Here is an 18,111-nt window from a genome sequence, read left to right as displayed (position 1 = left end):
AATGTAGAGGCGTTTACTTTTAGTGCCGCTGCTCCACTGCTTCACTGCTGCCTTTGCCCAAACAGTGGTGTGCCTGCTATGCTTTTATATTTTTTTGTGTTGGAACCTCTCCTAGGTATTAGATGAATATTTTTTGGAATGACCACGAAAACTGTTTCAGTAAATAATCTTTTTTTTGTTTTCTTTTTTTCTTTTTTTGTTTGTTGTTGATGAGACCAATCGAGTACTCTGTATTCCACCCTCTGTACTGATGCGATGTGCTTACGTCAAAAGAGGGGGACAGGAGGGCAGTTTGAAGCGTCAGGCTTTTTGTGTCAGTAAACATGATGAAACAGAAATACAGCCTGCAAATAATGCCTAGTATATTGTCGTATGCATCATAATTCAAGGAGGATAAGGGTACGTGATTGCAACAGATATCGAGATGTATCCAACCAGTCTCTCATAGACTAAGCAGCCTACGTTTGCTGAGTAACTTTGCCACTAGAAAGTCAGCCCGCCTAGGCTTGGGTCAAGCAACAAAATCATGGTTTGCGACCTGTTGATGCGTGTATTTCTTGAATATTTGGCCTCGTTCAATTCTTGTCAATGGTAGCTTTGCTGATATAGCTAAGTTAGTTAATTGCCCTTTTAAACAATGGCGAGCGTACATGAAAGTTTGTATTTCAACCCAATGATGACCAATGGTGTGGTTCATGCCAATGTCTTTGGCATTAAAGACTGGGTTACGCCGTATAAAATCTCCGTTCTTGCCTTACTGTACGAGATGACTACGTCGAAACCAATTGCTCTTCAGGAAAGAAGACGGTTGAACAAACTTATTCTACCCCTACAACAGGTTGGCCTAGTTCATTGATTACCGTGATCATTTAAATTTCCACTGTCAACTATTTTGCAATGCATATGTCTTTACGTTTCTCTGATATATAACGGTTTTGTCCATCAGGGTCCCGACTTGACTCTTGGCCAATTTCTGAAGACTGTGGAAGAATGTTGCCCACAAACAGCATATGCTGTGAAACTCAGGTATGGGATGTGGTCAGGCTCTAGTAGGCTATTTATTTGGAGGATGTTATCACCAGCATCAGATATTGCATTTTAGGGGCTTCCTTAGTGTGTCACTTGGTAGTCTTTTCTGTCAGGCAGTATACTTGTATGTGAGTTAAATGCACCCTTTTTATTACATTTATATATATTAAATGTTTTTAATATAATATATTTATATATCCATGTTTATCACAAAAATGTTCCCCTCAAAGGTTACATGAAATGGCTGATGGAGAGCTAAAGGACATGGAATACTTCTTTGCCACCCTTCCCACTCCTTTCAGTGCTTTTGATTCTGAAGCTTATAAGACCAGTGTTGTTGGTGAGTTACAGTTTGTATTGCAGATGTGAATTAGTCTGTCAGGTCAGACATTGGACTGCACAGAACATGGTGTAGAGGAATACAGGTTCACGTCCCTGGTTGGCAGACAGGGACAAACTCAGTTTCATATGCAGCATATCGCAAAGGGTCCAAAGGTCAAATGAAGGTGTCAAAATGAATACCTTGTCTTAGAGTGTGATATTTTGAATGCTGATGATGTATAATTTCAGAGATTTCATGGAAAGCTCTGCAGACAGAATGGACGTCTCATGACTGTCCGTTTATGTTTTTAGGGCTGTTTATGAGACACATGCTTCTGGCCTACAACAAGCTGTCATTCAGCCAGGTGTACAAACTGTACAAATCCCTGCAGCACTTCTACCACAGTCACTATGCCCAACCCAAAGATGGCCAAGTGGAGGTGCCTCCACTTGCTGCTGATGACTCTGATATGGACCTCACCAGCACACTGGACCCTGTGGTAGGAGAGGACCCTGTGGGGGAGAGGATGGAGAAGGAGGAGTTGGACACAGAAAAACCGCATGAGTCAGAGCCTCGGTAGGTCATTATATGCACATGTAGGTGTGGTAGTAGTCAAAATAGGCTATAGGGCCTCAATAGCACTGTGTAAAGTCTTGACGGTGTGTAATGGTTGTCACCTGTAGGATGATGGTTATCAGCATATCCTGTGTATGTGACGCCTCGCTTTTGGTTGATGTAATACTTGGTTTTATAGAAATGTGGACACCCCAAGCAGAGGTCCCCTCTCGCAGAAGCAAGCAGAATATTTTCTTGCTCGCCAGGTCAGTGAACATTCTTGTGGTATCACTGTCACCTCAAGGGTATGGGGTTTCATTCCTGGTCTGTTTTTAACTTGGACATACACTCATCTAACACTTTATTAGGACCACTATACTAATACTAGGTAGGGCCTCCCTTTGCTCTCAAAACAGCCTCAATTCTTTGTGGCATTGTTTCCACAAGATGTTGGAAACATTCCTTTGAGATTCTGGTCCATGATGACATTGCATCACGCAATTCCTGCAGATTTTTCAAGCTGTGAATCTCCTGTTCTGATGTTGTCCCGTCTCCCTAGGCGTACCTTCTTAAGAATGACGAGAACAAGGCCCTGAAGCCCGCTGCTCTGCAGGACGAGCTGAACAACATGCTGAAGTTCAACCCTGATTTTGCTGAGGCGGTGAGGCTCTACTGTCACTGGGCTCAGTGCACCACAAACCTGACAGGAAATGTCCAGGAATAAGGAGTGATATGTTAACTGCTATTGGAAAAATGAGAAGTAGGACCATTTGAAGTCATCCAGGGAAAAGGCCTCAACTCGAGGCATTTTCAGTGCAAATCTCATGGTGAGATCTGATTGGGTCTGATGCCGCTTTTGTGGTGTTTTGTCTCTCTTTTGTAGCATTACCTGAGCTACTTAAACAGCATGCGAGTCCAGGACATCTTCATCTCCACCCACAGTCTGTTACATTACTTTGACCGCCTCATCCTATCGGGGAGCGAGGGCAAGAGTAACGGCGATGAGGGCTACGGACGAAGTCTCCGCTACGCCGCTCTCAACCTGGCCGCACTGCACTGTCGCTTCGGACACTAGTGAGTATTGGTAGCCTCCCCCCCATATGGAATACCAGAGGGCCTGTGTAAAATTCTAGATTGTACATACATCACTTTCTATGTCAACTGTTTTTTTGGACTCAGTCAACAGGCTGACCTGGCTCTCCAAGAGGCTATCCGCATTGCCCAGGAGTCCAATGATCATGTGTGTCTGCAGCACTGCCTGGTAAGAGCTTTTACGCACACACCCTCATAGTTTGTGTGCACGACATATGTAGCCCATATTGGTTTGTTGTGTCCATGTCAGTGCCTGGTAGGGCTTAATCAGCTGTTAGCACTTAGCAGCAGCTATACTGTATGTGGGATGTGTTAAATTGTTCCTTCTGTGTTTCTGTGCAGGGACATAGGAAGTATATTTCCAGAGGGGGTGCTGCCTAAAATGGTGTCAGTGGGTGTGCCCCCCCCCCCTTTCTACCCAGAGAAAATATTGTGCCCCCCCCCTCTCCCACGCGCTTCCTACATACCTGTCTGTGTGTGTGTGTGTGTGTTTTAGAGTTGGCTTTACACACTGGAACAGATGAAAGGATCCGACAGCTCTGTGCTAACGGAGGACTCAGTGAAAATGGCTGCCCACTTCTGTCTACCAGTAAGTCTAGCATAAGCCTGATATCATTGATCGAGTAGCAATGGCAGTTAGATTAATTGAAGCATTTATACTAACCCTCTCACGACCATCGCCACTCTTTCTGTTGCAGTACCTGGGATCTTTGGGCATTCAGTCCCTGGTCCAGCAGGGGGCGATACAGGGTAAGACTGCCCATGAGCTGATGGATGCACTAAAGGACACAGACATCCTGCACTGGAAGCACAGCCTGTCAGAGCTCATAGACATCAGCCTGGCTCAGACTACATCCATATGGAGGATGTACGGCAAGAGGTCAGCCCCCTTCAGTCACCCAAATACTCTCTGTCCATGTGAACCCACTGGCACCATGAACAGTCCTAACTGTGAAGAGTACAGTTTGTCTGTCACTGCAGCAGGGTGTGGATGATCAGGACCGTCATATTTCCAGCCTCCAGTTAACATCAATTCAGTGTATATCTGCAAATGTGTCTGTTCTGTGTGCGTGAAACATGTGTTGTTCGCCAGCACGATGGCCCAGCAGCAGGCCCAGCTCCTCCTTAACATGAACAGCCTGGAGCAGGTCAACTTTGGTGTCCAGCAGAACAACACAGAGGCCTTCGCCGTGGCTCTCTGCCATCTGGCTGAGCTGCACGCCGAGCAGGTAGAGCTTCTGACCCTGTCTTCTGTCTGTCACATGACCATCTGGCTTCAGTCACCTTCAGTCCGTCTGTCTCATCTACCTCAGTACTCCCCGTTAGTAGACCTACCCTCAGGCCTAGCGACAGAGTGTGCTTCTTGTCGGGTCTACTTTGAGTGAGGTTTGCTTTTCATGCTCCTTATCTCTGACTTTCAGGGTCTGTATGGTGCGGTGTCAGAGATCCTGAAGCATCTGAAGGAGCAGTTTCCCCCTCACACACAGCATGCCAAGGTGGGCCATTCTAAGCAACGGCACTGCCACCGACATGGATGAATGAAGTGGGTTACGGTGAAACAGGGTGAATTGTAATGGTTTGTTTCTGTTGGGAACCAGCTCTGGATGCTATGTGACCTGAAAATCCAATTTGAGAGGGCTATGAATGATGGGAAATACCATTTGGCGGAGCCCCATGTCACAGCCATCACTGCCTTGAACAAAACAGAAGGTCTCTACAGGTGGGAGCAGAGGAATGTCCTAATGACTTCATGCATGCTTTGATCACTTCGACATTTGCCCGCCTGCTTAGTGTGTGTGTGTGTGTGTGTGTGTGTGTGTGTGTGTGTGTGTGTGTGTGTGTGTGTGTGTGTGTGTGTGTGTGTGTGTGCGCGTGCGTGTGCGCGCGCGTGAATTTAACAGGAAAGCTCAAGTGTTGAAAGCTCTGAATCGGACAACTGAAGCATACAGTATCCTCCAGAAGCTTCTGCTGCACTGTGAGAAGACCAAGTGCACAGAGATGATCATCAGGTAGGCCAACACACTCTGGAGAGAAACACCTTCTCTGTGTCGGGTGACCTTGAGTTTGTGTACGCTCTGCATACTGATGTGTGTGTGTGTGTGTGTGTGTGCGCATGTCCTCTGCAGGGTGATGCTGGCCACTGCTGAGTTGCATTGGGAGTCGTCTGGCTTCGCCACAGCTCTTCCTCTGCTGCTGCAGGCCTTGGCCCTGGCCAGACAACACCACCTCCAGGCCCTCTCCTCAGAGACCATCCTCCACCTGGCCTTCACTCAGGTCAGCAGGCCACACACACACACCTGCAATATGACACCCCACTGGCAGTTACATACCATGTATACTCCCTAGAACCACGACATGCATGAGCACGAACCTGACCTGACAGACCGGCTGCATATGCAAAACAAAACGAAACAAAACGAAACAAAACAAGGAAATTCATACTGGGTTATTGTGTGTCACATGTTTTTTCTCTGACACCACTGGGACAATGTTGATGAAACTTGGGTGAATGATGGGTCTTGCCATACAGATGCGGCATTTACAAAATTACACTGATTGGCCCAATTTTGACCAAACTATGATGAAAGATGCATCTTGCCAGAGAGTTGTTCTTTAGGAGTTCTGAGGTGATGCCAATTCATAATTTAAAAACATCACTATAGGGAGCAATGTGGAGAGCTAGGAGTGTAGCCTAATGTGGCCGATAGCAAGGTCAAGTTTATTTGTCATTACATCATATATAAGTGTACAGTGCAACAAAATGATTAACGCAGAGCAACTTTACAACATCGATCAACACCACAATACAGTGTGATAAGTAAAACATGTAAACATGAATATGAACACTAAAGAATAGCCCAACGAATGCAGCGTAATTTAATAGCCTATCCGAAACTTTGCCTATATCAATATGGAAACCAGAGTTGTGTAACCCAGGTTTATAGCCAGTGGCATTTGTAACCAAATAATTTGCCTATGCAAATATTTTGTCTTCGCCTATTGGTGATGTTTGAAGTCTCATATCAATAGCGTTAGTACAATGGTAGCCTAATGGCGCCAACATTTTTCTCTTTGGTCACAGAAGGTGATCAGACCAAGAGAAAAGCCCTCCTTGTGCGCAACGGGGACACAGCGCTGTAAAACAGAGACAACCCAAGTGTTATAGTCAAAAGTTGATGAATAAACGTCTTGCTTCATTCACAGGCTTCTCCATCACTCTCCTTTTATAGAGAGACATACATGATTTACTGTACACTTGTTTTTATCTTCTTTAGGTAGGGTTTATTTAGTGTAAGTAAAGTAATTTTTTCTTCTTCTAGAATTGTGACTGCCTATGGCCCCTGGTCCGAGCATTGTTTACTTTATCTTATGATGACTGATGGATAGATCACTTACTTAAACAAATGTATTTGTTGTAAGTCGCTTTGGATAAAGCTTTGGATAAATACCATAAATGTAAAATGTAAATGTGCCTCTCTCTCCTCTGTCCAGCTGATGTTAGGTGTTCCTGAGCAGGCTCTGAGTGTCCTTCAAGAGGCCATGGAGCCCATCCTGGCCCATGGAGCGGTCATGGATAAGGGCCGGGCGCTGCTCCTGGCAGCCCGCTGTCAGATGTCCATGGCTGGGTCCAACGCAGGCAGGCACACAGGTACCAGACACAACATAATGTCACTATTTTTTTTTTTAAACTTTTGTTTGTTTCTTTTGTGTTTGTGGTTGTGGTTGTGATGAAGTTGCCTTTAGAGTAATCCTTCATTGATTTTTTTCTATTCTTGTGGCCCTCTCTCCCTCCAGCTCTGAGTTTGGCTGTGCAGACCTTGGACGAGTCGGCTGCCTACTTCTCCCTGCTGGACTGTAAGGAGCGTCTACGTGACGTTCACTACCTACAAGCTCGGCTCCACCACACCCTGGGCCAAACCCCCCAACGGAACAAATGCGCCATGCTTTTCCGCCTGCTTGACCAGGAGCTCCAGTCGCCAGGGGCAGCAGTTGCCATGCGACTCTGAGCTGCCTCGAACCTGCCTTTTTCATTTAACCAACCTAAGACATACATGCTGTAGGAGAAGAAAAAGTCATTGTCATGGACTTCATTTTTCCAAGGAGTAATGTCTTCTCATGGTTTAAATTGATGCGTCCATTCCCATTCCATTCATGTAAATGATGAGAGAAACAGCCTGTATTAGCACTCCCTATTTACATTACAAGACACATTGTGTCATCTATTCTGTAAAATACAGATCAGACTTGACGTCTGTATGAATAATTTTACCAAGTTTGTTACTCCGTTTTTTGTTTACATTACTGTCTACCTGGAAATGAATACTCATGTATTTACTGTGCCATCTGAAAAAGTGTGCCCATGACAACCACTAGATGGCGATCACAGTGTGAAAGAAGGAGCCATCCTGGATTTCAGACTACCACTGGGCAAGATACCCACTAACGTTTGATGTAAGCATAGCCTACTAGTAGATAACCAAGATATATTGATTATATATTGATATTGATTATACTGATATCTCCAACTTCAGTGACCATCTGAGCCTTTGGTGTGGTCTTTTGACTATTAAATAAATACATACGTTCAGTCATTTATCATCAACATGTGCTTTTATTTCCGTCAAAGTCACAATGGTGGGTATGATGGAACCACTGTGTGTGGGGGTGGGTGCGTGGGGGGTCAAAGGTTGTCAGACAGAGATGTTCAGCACACAGGATCTGCAGGCTCATCTGTGTAGAGGATAAGAGATTATCTAGAACTGTCAGGGAGAAGCATATTTAACCACTACTATTTGATTAATGAGAGAAATATACAGTATCAGAGCCAGGGAGAAGATAAATGTGTTTTAGGAAGTAAGGTGGTTTTTCTTTTGCTGGAAGCATTCCAATGAACAAGGGAATACTTTTTGTGAAGGAAGAGATCCCAGAGGTATGACCTCATTGATGATATTATAGTCTTGGGATGAAATGAGATCTTTCTATTCACCAGAAAGGAAATAACAACTATGGCACTGTGTTTTGTCCTTTAACGGTTACTTTAGGGTGTCAGTCTTTTGTGCATCAATTGTCTTCATCTTCCGGATGAATTCAGCAATATCCCATTACATTGCAGGAAGTGCAGTTGCAGTGAATTAATGTCTCAAGTTGCAGCAGTATTTGTCCATGTCTACCATGACTGCACCTACATTGGCTTTTCTCTTTAGTCCATAATAGCATTCATCCAAGCCAAGGTCTTGTGAAACCATTTTAAACATTAACTTTTCAATATCCTGAATTCCCCGTTTACATAAAAAGCTTAAAGTTAGACATTACCTAACAGTACAGTATGCAAATACTGAGGTCCTAATACTGAAAAGTAGTAGTGACGCGTATGCAACCTTGAGCCACAAAGTAATGTTATGACTCTAATCCCTTGAGAAATACAAAGCATAGACGATTTTGTTAAATAGCAGTGATCTATTTTGGCAGCAGCTTAACATAGCTCAACATATGGACAAGAAATGACTTTGTTCTATCACCAATTATTCATGCTCTTACCAGGTAGATGAATGAGATGTAGAGACTTATACACTTAATTAAAGCCGAAGGTTTGTTTGAAATGAGGTATTTGTGCACAATAACCACACTTCCTGTATGGGGTTTAAAACAGAACCTGTGAGACAGGCTGGTATTTAACATCCCTTCCCCCCCATACTGTAGCTACCTCATATCATTACATCTGTTTACCCTGCAAAGAGTTATTGCTCTGAGTCAGACTGCTGGTGTTTGGCTACTTGTCACCCCTCTTTAAACAAATAGATTGTGGAACACAAGGCAGAGGCTGTCTGTATAAATAGATACAGAAGATCGAATAACTCATTCCCTCCAAAAAAACATGTATGTTTTATGTGTGTGCGCCTGTGTGCATGTGAATGTGTGTGTGTGTGTGTGTGGGGGGGGGGGGGTAATTACACATACCATGTGTAATAGCTGAGGTGCAGATCAAAAATTGTATCTTTCTATTTGCATAAACGCTTTGTACTGTCTTTGAGAGTGAGAACAGAATAGACACACATTTATCCACACAATGTTTGCCCTTTTAAAGAGAGCGAAGGAAAGACAGATTGATGATGGTGAGTTGCAGCTGTGTGGGTTAGCCTACAGTACTGTGTCTCCTCATCAGACACAACACTAGATGGGGCATTTGCTCAGTGGTGGTAGTTGTCCTCTGCAGTGTCCTCCCTTCAATGTGAACATCAAGATTGGTACGACTCAGGCCTGAGCTTTCTTGGGGATCACAGTACACCAGGGACATGTGAAATTAATAGTACAATTATAGTGTAATGGTTGCCTGATTGCTGCATCAGAGGATTGAAAATGAATACTGTCTATCATTGTATGAAATCTATGGCTTCATTAGTCATCTTTGCCCAGTTACCCACGGGAGGTATGCTGTCAGAATACATATGAGACTCTGCTCTCACTGGGAAGCAGAGATAAATACACAGCAGGGCTAGAGAGACCTAAAAACAAGGTTATAGACAACGTGATACTGGATGGATTTATATGTCAAGTGTGAAGTTATAAGTCACGTTTTTTGTGCAAAGTGTAGTTGAATTACCCAATGTCATTATCATGGAGATTTGTCCATCTACTATAAATAAAGCTTCTACAGTATATTTGAACTCGAAGAAGCCATGTACCCAACTCTGACAGCTATATTGCTGGTCTCTTGGCATACTGGTCTTCTCAGCTATTCAGAACCCCTAAAGGAAAAGTGCACTTTGATAGAGAGGAAGTATTTAGGCTGAGTCCCAAATTTGTGATTTATTGGCTAGTTGACTTTCTATACATCACTGGACAATGGAAGCAGAGGCAGTTCAATGGCTTCAGTGATGGACCCATTTGGACCTTTTTGTAGAAGACACAGCTGTCGCCAAATGCCACGTCTTGCCAAGATTAGTTAGAAGCTGCTGGGTATTTTGTTCTTCAGGCAGTCACAAACTTTTAAGCTGTGTGAAATTGTACTTTAGGCATAATGTAACTACAATTAACCTTTTGTGCAAAGCATGACTGTAAAACCTTTCATAGATACATTGACTTACATGATATCACCATGTCACTGTCCTCAATACTCAGCAGTTCTTTGGTGACAGCTATTGGCACACAGAAATACCGAGAGGTCCCTACAAATCAGAGGGAACAGTCTGATATTTTTACCGTAACATGTAAAAATAGTATCTTTGTTCAAAAATGTTTAATAACAAGCATGGCAACAAGCAAGGCATAAAAAAATATATCTGCAAATGTATTTTTAGAATACACTATACATTCACTTTACCTCTACTGTCTTACTCGATATTAAACATGAACGATTTCATTTCTATGAGTCTTTCTCAACACTCTGCATCACAAAAAATAGAAAAATACCATTTGAATAGGTCCATGGCAGCAAATAGGCCGCAAATAACTGAGCCCTTACCAACAGACCCATATAGGCAATGGTCAGAGTTTAGATGAAATCAGAAAACAGATATCACAGTTGTCAGATACAGATTCTACAGATCAGAGTCTGCTTCCTCGTCAAAAGAAAGATGTAGTTAGTTACCAACCTGTAAACAACATCTTCATAAGGCAGGTGGTAGACCTGAGGTGGCAGTCATGGAGTTCTCAGTGACCAGCAATGGTATTTGACATGTTTTAAACACAAAGACCATCATTCCTTAGTTGGTCTTTTATACATTTGATTTGTTCAATGGACAGAAACAAACAACATGGACAACCTTCTGATTGGTATTCAAAATCTCCCCTAAAACATTGTCATTGAATCTCAGATAAATGGCTCTTTCTGTTGAACAGAATCATCGCTCATTATCACTGTGTCATGTGACTACTTCTATGGTATTCTAACTTAATTTCAACTGAATATTACTCATCTTGTGTTTCTAGAGTGTTAACTAATATTTCAAACTGTGGTACATCAGTCGATCCATCCCTTCCAGTAGAGTTCTGGGCCATTGATCTTTACATCCAGTAGGAAAGTACAGTTGCAGTCCAGCGTTCTGCTACCCCACTGCATGCAAAAATAAACTTCTTTCTTCAGGATAATCTGTAATGATGATCTCTTGATGCTGCTAGGATTCAAAATGCCACTCTCAGAGTTGCAATCTCACTTCTTTTTTCAAAACACAAAGTCATAAATAAATAAATAACGCTGATAAAATCAGAAAATGCTGTGGATTATTTGGTGTGGGAAGAGGTATTGACGTGAAGTAAGTCATTTTCCATGAAGTGAATTTCAGTTGAAGAAAGAGAGTGGCTGAGTCTCCATGAGGAGGCATGGTCCGTGTCTCCAAGAGGCAGCCATTGCAGATACAGTACATTGCTCTGTCCCTGTGTCTTTGAGGAAACCCTCCAGGTTGGAGAAGGAGAGGGTGAGAGTCAGTACCCTGCTGGATAGCCCCCTTTCCTTGGGTCTGACTCAGCACACAGCCGCTCCCCCTGTCGTACCACAGCCTGAACCACTGACCCAGGAGTCAGCAGCGGCAGCAGCTCTGTAATATGGTTCTTCTGTGCCAGGCCATCTAGTACACTCTGCCACACAGTCACATACAAACACATACACACATAAATAGAGTTACATTCTGTGGTTTTCCAAAGCCTCTCGAATCAGTTCAATTCTATTTGTATCTTTGCACAATATTTTGTCCAACATCTTAGAAATTGAGGCCCACCTTCTCAAAGCCCTGCTCCGCCACAGTCATATTTGGGTTGAGTTGATTGTGAACCCGAGGTTCTGTCACAGATTTTTTGAGGTCGTAGTTAAAGAACAAGGAATTCATAATCACCTGTAAGAGGAAGCTACTCTTATATCACAGTATCAGAATGAGGACAGATGGTTGTGTGTGTGTGTGTGTGTGTGTGTGTGTGTGTGTGTGTGTGTGTGTGTGTGTGTGTGTGTGTGTGTGTGTGTGTGTGTGTGTGTGTGTGTGTGTGTGTGTGTGTGTGTTGTTAAAGAGAGACTTACTAGGGCAGTCGCTGTTGTGATCTTGGTTCCACCAGAGGCTCCGACAACCATTTTCACTCTATTGTCTTTGTCAATGATGATAGTTGGGCACATAGAAGACAGAGGCCTTTTACCTACAACAGAGAAACAGCTCAGGCCCAAAGTTCCTCACCAAAAACACTCAAGGTTCTAACTGACACTATATTGGGACCAATAAGGATATTGATTTCAGTTACAGTTCTCTCCTATCTCACCAGGCTGGATGAAGTTGTTGGGTGAGGGAGGGATTCCAAAGCCATTGGTGATGTATGGAGAGCTGAAGTCATCCATCTCATCATTGAAAATGATGCCTGTTTCTCTGGACATGACTTTTGAGCCAAAACTGAAGACAAAAAGTCAGTTGTTGTAGTAGTGACTTGAACATATAACTTTTGACCATTAACAAAAAGGGTGTTAACGGTGTGTTGCACATATATTAGCAATCTAACGATAAGTGATTAGTGACAATCTACCCTTTCACATTGGGCCTATTGTCTCAGGGGAGGTCTTGCCTTGTAGGACTCTTACTATAAATTGATTGTGCTGGTGGCTGCCACAGCACTGCCATCCTCGGCTATGACGGAGAGGTGTGCTGTCCCATGGTTGTCCGGAACAAAATAATCTGGCTCATAGTAGCTGTCGGGATGAGTGGTGTCATCTGTGATTTTGCTCCTGATTCCGTCTGCAAAGTAGTCTGAAGTCATGTTGTGGATGAGCTGGGGAGAACAGAGCCATCAGCACAAACAAAAACAAGGAATTCAATGAGTTTCTCTAGACAATGGTAACTGTCAGCAACATGGTTTTATACTGTACATGTAGGTATAACAAACTGTCTTTATTTCTAAGATGAAATGTATCTCTTATGGAGTGAAATCTTTGGTATTTGAAGCTGGGTGTCAGTGCTCTCACATCTGTGATATTGAGATAGCGTGGGTCCCCAAGTCTGCTCCTCTTGGCATAAGCAAAACGAAAAGCCTCTACAATGCGGTGATACGTCAGAGTCTTTTTCTCTGCAGTAGAGACACTTGTGCCTGTGAAGTTATACCCTGATGAAGAAACACAGGAAACATTTATATCAGGCTAAACTAATTAGACGTTTCCATCACAGTTATATATATCAGATATGCCAGTTCAGTCAGGACACTTACGTCGGTTAATATTGTTTAATGAAATGGTAGTAGATTAGGTTTGGCGTAATTGGATGGCTCCGCTCTGTATAGCTCCCCGCCTGAAGTTTAACAACATAAAATACAATAATATAAGGCAGGGAGCCCATAACTTCTCAAACCCCCCCCCCCCAGGTAGGTTAAATACAGAGCGACAGAGCGGGTGGAGGCTGGGGTGGTGGGTGGGACAACCCATAAGTATAACTCACATAGCCAGTGGCATACACTCTTTAACGGAGTGGCATACACTCTTGGAGTGTTGCATACTTGGCTCTTTTAAGCCTTGTCCCATGAACATGGATGTGTTTTGCATATGTGAGATCAGCTGTCCGTCACCTTCAAGGACTTATAGTGTCCTGCCTGAACTTACGTAAACTTCATTTAGTGTAGTGGGTGCTGTTTTGGAGCAAACGTTCACTGCTTGTGTTGTTTACAATATGTCTGAGACTATGAGGTGCTGGTTTGTTCCCTTCACTCAGATAGCTTTTCAGAAAATCTCTTGAGTGAGAAACTGCAAGCCCTTGTGAGTGTATAGCTAATTAGTGACAGATGATGCCACTCTGTATCCAATGGATGGCTAATGATCTTCTCCATGAGCAGACGGTCGATGGTAAATTAGCTAGCTTCAACCAGATTAGTGTGGAGCTTGGGGCTGTGTTGTGGTGATGGCATAGGCGGAAGAACTGTTCTGAGAGGGCCTGAGGGAAATCTGGAGCCTGATATGGTATGATATCTGGTCTGACTGGATAGACAGCTAAGCTTACCACAGAGATATTAGATTATAACGAGGGCTTGGCGCAAACTCTTGACATCTATCAAGTGGTAAAGTAAGCCAAGAGAGATCATTAACTGCATTGAAATAGTGTTTAAAAAAGACTAATCACAATACAATTGGCTCAGAATTAAGATTTTGTTTTGGCTCTCCTGGAAAATGTGGAAAATGTCACTTAGGCCCTTTGCGCGCCAAGCCCTCAATATGCTCTATGCTTACCGTTTACTATGTTCAGTATGAGTGCCAGCACTGGGCCGCTGGAGGGAGCGTCTGGGACATGCATGGTGTACTCCCCAACATTCAGCTTTAGTGGGCTCTCATTCAACACAGGCTGATACTCCAGCAGATCCTCCAAGGTTATAATCCCCCCTGAAAAGAATGAGAAGTAATAGTGATTCCCCAGGGTGGGCATACAACGTCACTATATCTGTCCTGACTGATTGTCATGGTGGTGTGTGTATGTACTGCAATGTGCAACAAGATTGAAGAGATAACATGCAAATATCATTGGGAGAAAGAAAAATAGAACAGAGAAAGACCTGCTGCCTGAATGTCATCCACAATGATCTGTGCCATTGTCCCAGTGTAAAAAACCTCAGGTCCCTCCTCTGCTATCCTTTGGTAGGTGTCTGCTAGTCTGGGAAATGTAATGATATCGTTTTCCTTCAGGATGTTTTTCTGTGCGTCACAAAACACTTCACTGTAATATAAGAATAAGAGCAGAGGAAATTTCACCATCAGTGCTTCATCAGTACAGTACAGAAATGTGTGTAAACCTGTAGAATAATAGGACCAGCATTTCGTTATCCGTACTTTACAATGGCCAATCTACGATCTACACACCATCAATGATGATGACTCACAAATGGTGTGGTGCATAACTAATTATGTTATAAATGCCTTTGTACGTACATTTAATCATATCTTGTTAGAAGCTGTATATCAATGTAGTACTCCATGATAAAACTAAAGATAAACATTTTACCATAGCCTACAGACTGTTGTACAATTAAAAGGTTGTTATTATGAACCATCAATTTGATTGGATATGTTGATGTGTTTTTCTCACCACATGTTGGCATCTCCTTGAATAGACTCCTTGTTCTTGGAGATGGCATTGGCCAAGGCTTTGCCTATAGGGAAGCCATCACGTGCCAGCGCTATACTAGGCTCAAATAGCTCCTTCCATGGCAGCCTGCCGTGTCTCTTGTGTGCCATCTCGTAACCACGGATCTCCCCAGGAATGGCTATGGACAATCCACCTGTCATGCACAGAGAATTTCACGTTTAACTTTCCTAATGAGATTCCAGGCACTATAGTTTTGAGATTATTTAAGCAAACTAAAATAGTCATTTGTAAGTCACAATTAAGGATATTTGCTTTGCACTGGTCACAGTGTGATTTAAAAGGCCTTAAATCACACTGTGCACATCATCAAACTTCAGGCCAGCTATCATGTTACCGTGCTGCTGATATATCAAGTCTGTCTCATATATTCAACTACAGTATCGGGTTTCCTCATACCTGGTGAATATAAAAAGCCCATACCTTTCCGGGAAAGCTGGGTGTTATTGCCAAACATGTCTTCAGTCGCGTTCATGGGCGCTGTCTCCCTTGCGTCAATGGTTTCAACCTTCCCTGTCAAACAGTGTTACAAAATGCAGACAGATGGATGTTCCTCCTCTCTTTATTTGCACTCATTCATCTGTAGGTTGGAGTAGCTGTAACTACTCAGAGCATTGGCTGAGGGATAAACTCACCTGTGGAAGCGTTGTATATGGTGAAGAAGAGCCCCCCTCCAATGCCCATGCTCTGCGCGTTCAGGAGACCTACACACAGCAGGGCGGCGATAGATGCATCCACCGCTGAACCATTCCTCTTTAGAATGTCTCTGAGGACGCAAACACACACACACACTCAGAAACCAGTAGGCCACTCACACACACACGCACACGCGTACACGCACACACGCACACACACACACACACACACACACACACAAACACACACACACACACACACACACACAGCTTAATGTTCCTTGTAGAGCTTAATGTGTGCTGTCATTTGACTAACTGTGTACCATGTATCAATGTTTCTGTGGATGTCAGCAAGTGTAACTTACCTCCCCACCTCAGAACACTTCCCAGCATCTGAAGCCACTGCAGCCTTGTAGTAGAAATGGTCTGAGGGAGGGACAGGAGTCTTGTTTCCCACCCCCATAAAGACCCCCACAAACACCCCCACTGCAGCCACAAGCAGGACCACCAGCCCAGCAACCACGGACTTCCTGACCATTTTTCTGCCGAGAAAGATTCAACCTTACTGTTAGACATGGTCCTTGCCATCATCATCATCATCATCATCATCATCATCATCATCATCATCATCAGTATCACCATCACCATCACCAACATGTACTATAGGCATGATGAATGTCAAATCAGTAGATAACAGTGAATGCACATTTTGTTCCTATTGTGGTTGTACAGCTAAAATGGAGTGATGTAGCCTAAATTGTTAATTGCCAGAATTTTAATATCAAGCATTCCTTTTGTAAATATCAACTGTACGCATTCAGATGACTGAGGAGGAAAATGTCAGTATAAAAGCTGCTGTTAGGCACAATGATCATGCAAAGAAATAATGTGAGAAAACATTTATTAGAAACCTTGATTGAATCTCTCCTTATAGCACATTTGCCCTATGACCCTGGTGTCTAGTCTGAATGACACGCTGTTTCACCCCACACAGACTTGAGGTGAGGAGCACTGATGTGCACTGTTTACTGATGCAGTACAGGCAGGTCTCAGTTTTGGCCCAGGGATGGATTTGTGATTGGCTCCCGCAGTAGCACTGGTAACCACAGTAGCGGTGACGTGTCCTGTGTTGATTATTCTACTGGCGTCCTCAGTGCGACTGAGATGCCTGAGCGGTCACACGGCACACAGACCCAAACTGGCAGCAGAAGTGACGGGAGTTTCTCAACAGCAACGCCCCCCCCTCTGTTACCTGAGGTAATCTTCCATGCAATCCTGTTGCTGTATCTGTCAGATGAAACACTGTCAAAGGAACTTGTGAACTGTAGCTGCAGCGATTGTGTCTTAATCTCATCACTATCATTCCAGTCCAGATCCCACAAATACAGACCTCCCCGGAGGAGCATTCTGTGAATTTCAGTTGAGTCCAATTGAAACTGCTCCAGAGAACATCCTACCTTGTGCCACAGACGTAAGAGACTGTCCCTAGGGCTCAGGGCATTTGTCACTGTCCTCTGTAAGTTATGATTCAGTGGAAGTGGTTGTCATCAGCCAACTACTTAGAGTTCAATAACCTTTAACCTTTAACCTCAAGCAGTTTAAAACAACTAACAGTTACTGAGAGTGAAACTAACAAGAGATCATATAAAAATATGTATATATAACATATATTGTCATATTCACTTCAGCAGAAACATATAGATTTGTAAAAATGTGTTCAATAACAGTTATCATAATGTCTCTTTAGGATTCCCCAGAGATACTGGCTTGACCCAGCTGTTATGGTGCATCTACTGATTATACTGAATACGGTAAAAAAATATATACTCTCATCACTTGAATTGAATATGCAGTTAATCGTTCAATGTCACTCTCTACAAATATGGATGGACAAATTCTAATTCTACTAACATGTGAATTCATTGTCTTTGTACATTTTCATTGTAATAATGATGATTGGCCATCAAATCAATGTACTCATCACTATAGAGTACATTGCGTTCTAAAATAATCACCAATTATATGAATCAAACCAAGTCTTAATCTTATAAACAGTGTAGTAGACCCTTATAATATATGTATTCCTGTTATTACAGGTCTGCACTTTGCTGTGCAGAGGGGGACAAAAAAGCACAGCCATGAGTTATTTACATAGCAGCTTTAAGTCTCCTGGTGTTCAGCACTATCGAATCACTGAAAACAAAACAAAAACATAGCCAGTTCTGTGACGCATCTATCGTGTCCAATAATATGAATCTGGCCTGATCTACCGTGTTCGGCTAAATAAACACAGGATGATGACATAAGAGGTGTACACATATTGGACTTGACAAGAGAAAGGAGTCATCATCTGAGTGTAGACAGAACAGCGGACATCATTAAAAAAAAG

The 18,111-nt window shown here is 43.2% G+C and overlaps 2 protein-coding genes across 2 annotated transcripts; one reads left to right on the top strand and one right to left on the bottom strand.

Annotated features, from left to right (window-relative positions):
• Nucleotides 1-276: 276 nt before the first annotated feature.
• Nucleotides 277-7,584, top strand: anapc5 (anaphase promoting complex subunit 5). The gene is made up of 17 exons (XM_083672771.1): nucleotides 277-838; nucleotides 947-1,026; nucleotides 1,260-1,369; nucleotides 1,663-1,927; nucleotides 2,106-2,172; nucleotides 2,466-2,567; nucleotides 2,790-2,980; nucleotides 3,086-3,167; nucleotides 3,495-3,587; nucleotides 3,697-3,878; nucleotides 4,092-4,227; nucleotides 4,420-4,494; nucleotides 4,597-4,718; nucleotides 4,900-5,007; nucleotides 5,125-5,272; nucleotides 6,491-6,647; nucleotides 6,794-7,584. The coding sequence occupies exons 1-17, from the start codon at nucleotides 638-640 to the stop codon at nucleotides 7,003-7,005; spliced, it is 2,331 nt and encodes a 776-aa protein (XP_083528897.1). The 5' UTR covers nucleotides 277-637; the 3' UTR covers nucleotides 7,006-7,584.
• A 3,835-nt stretch (nucleotides 7,585-11,419) lies between these two features.
• ggt1a (gamma-glutamyltransferase 1a) lies at nucleotides 11,420-16,263 on the bottom strand (the record flags this gene model as incomplete). The annotated part of the gene is made up of 12 exons (XM_083672787.1): nucleotides 16,088-16,263; nucleotides 15,723-15,853; nucleotides 15,511-15,600; nucleotides 15,031-15,223; nucleotides 14,501-14,661; nucleotides 14,181-14,330; nucleotides 12,933-13,069; nucleotides 12,552-12,739; nucleotides 12,239-12,366; nucleotides 12,006-12,118; nucleotides 11,713-11,826; nucleotides 11,420-11,572 (listed from the first exon to the last, which is right to left on the bottom strand). The coding sequence occupies exons 1-12, from the start codon at nucleotides 16,258-16,260 to the stop codon at nucleotides 11,420-11,422; spliced, it is 1,731 nt and encodes a 576-aa protein (XP_083528913.1). The 5' UTR covers nucleotides 16,261-16,263.
• Nucleotides 16,264-18,111: the final 1,848 nt, after the last annotated feature.

Source organism: Argentina silus (genome assembly GCF_951799395.1).
Source record: "Argentina silus genome assembly, chromosome: 7".
In the NCBI taxonomy this organism is placed as follows: Eukaryota; Metazoa; Chordata; class Actinopteri; order Argentiniformes; family Argentinidae; genus Argentina; species Argentina silus.
The sequence above is the reverse complement of the archived record's forward strand: the minus strand, read 5'-3'. Positions and strand labels throughout refer to the sequence as shown.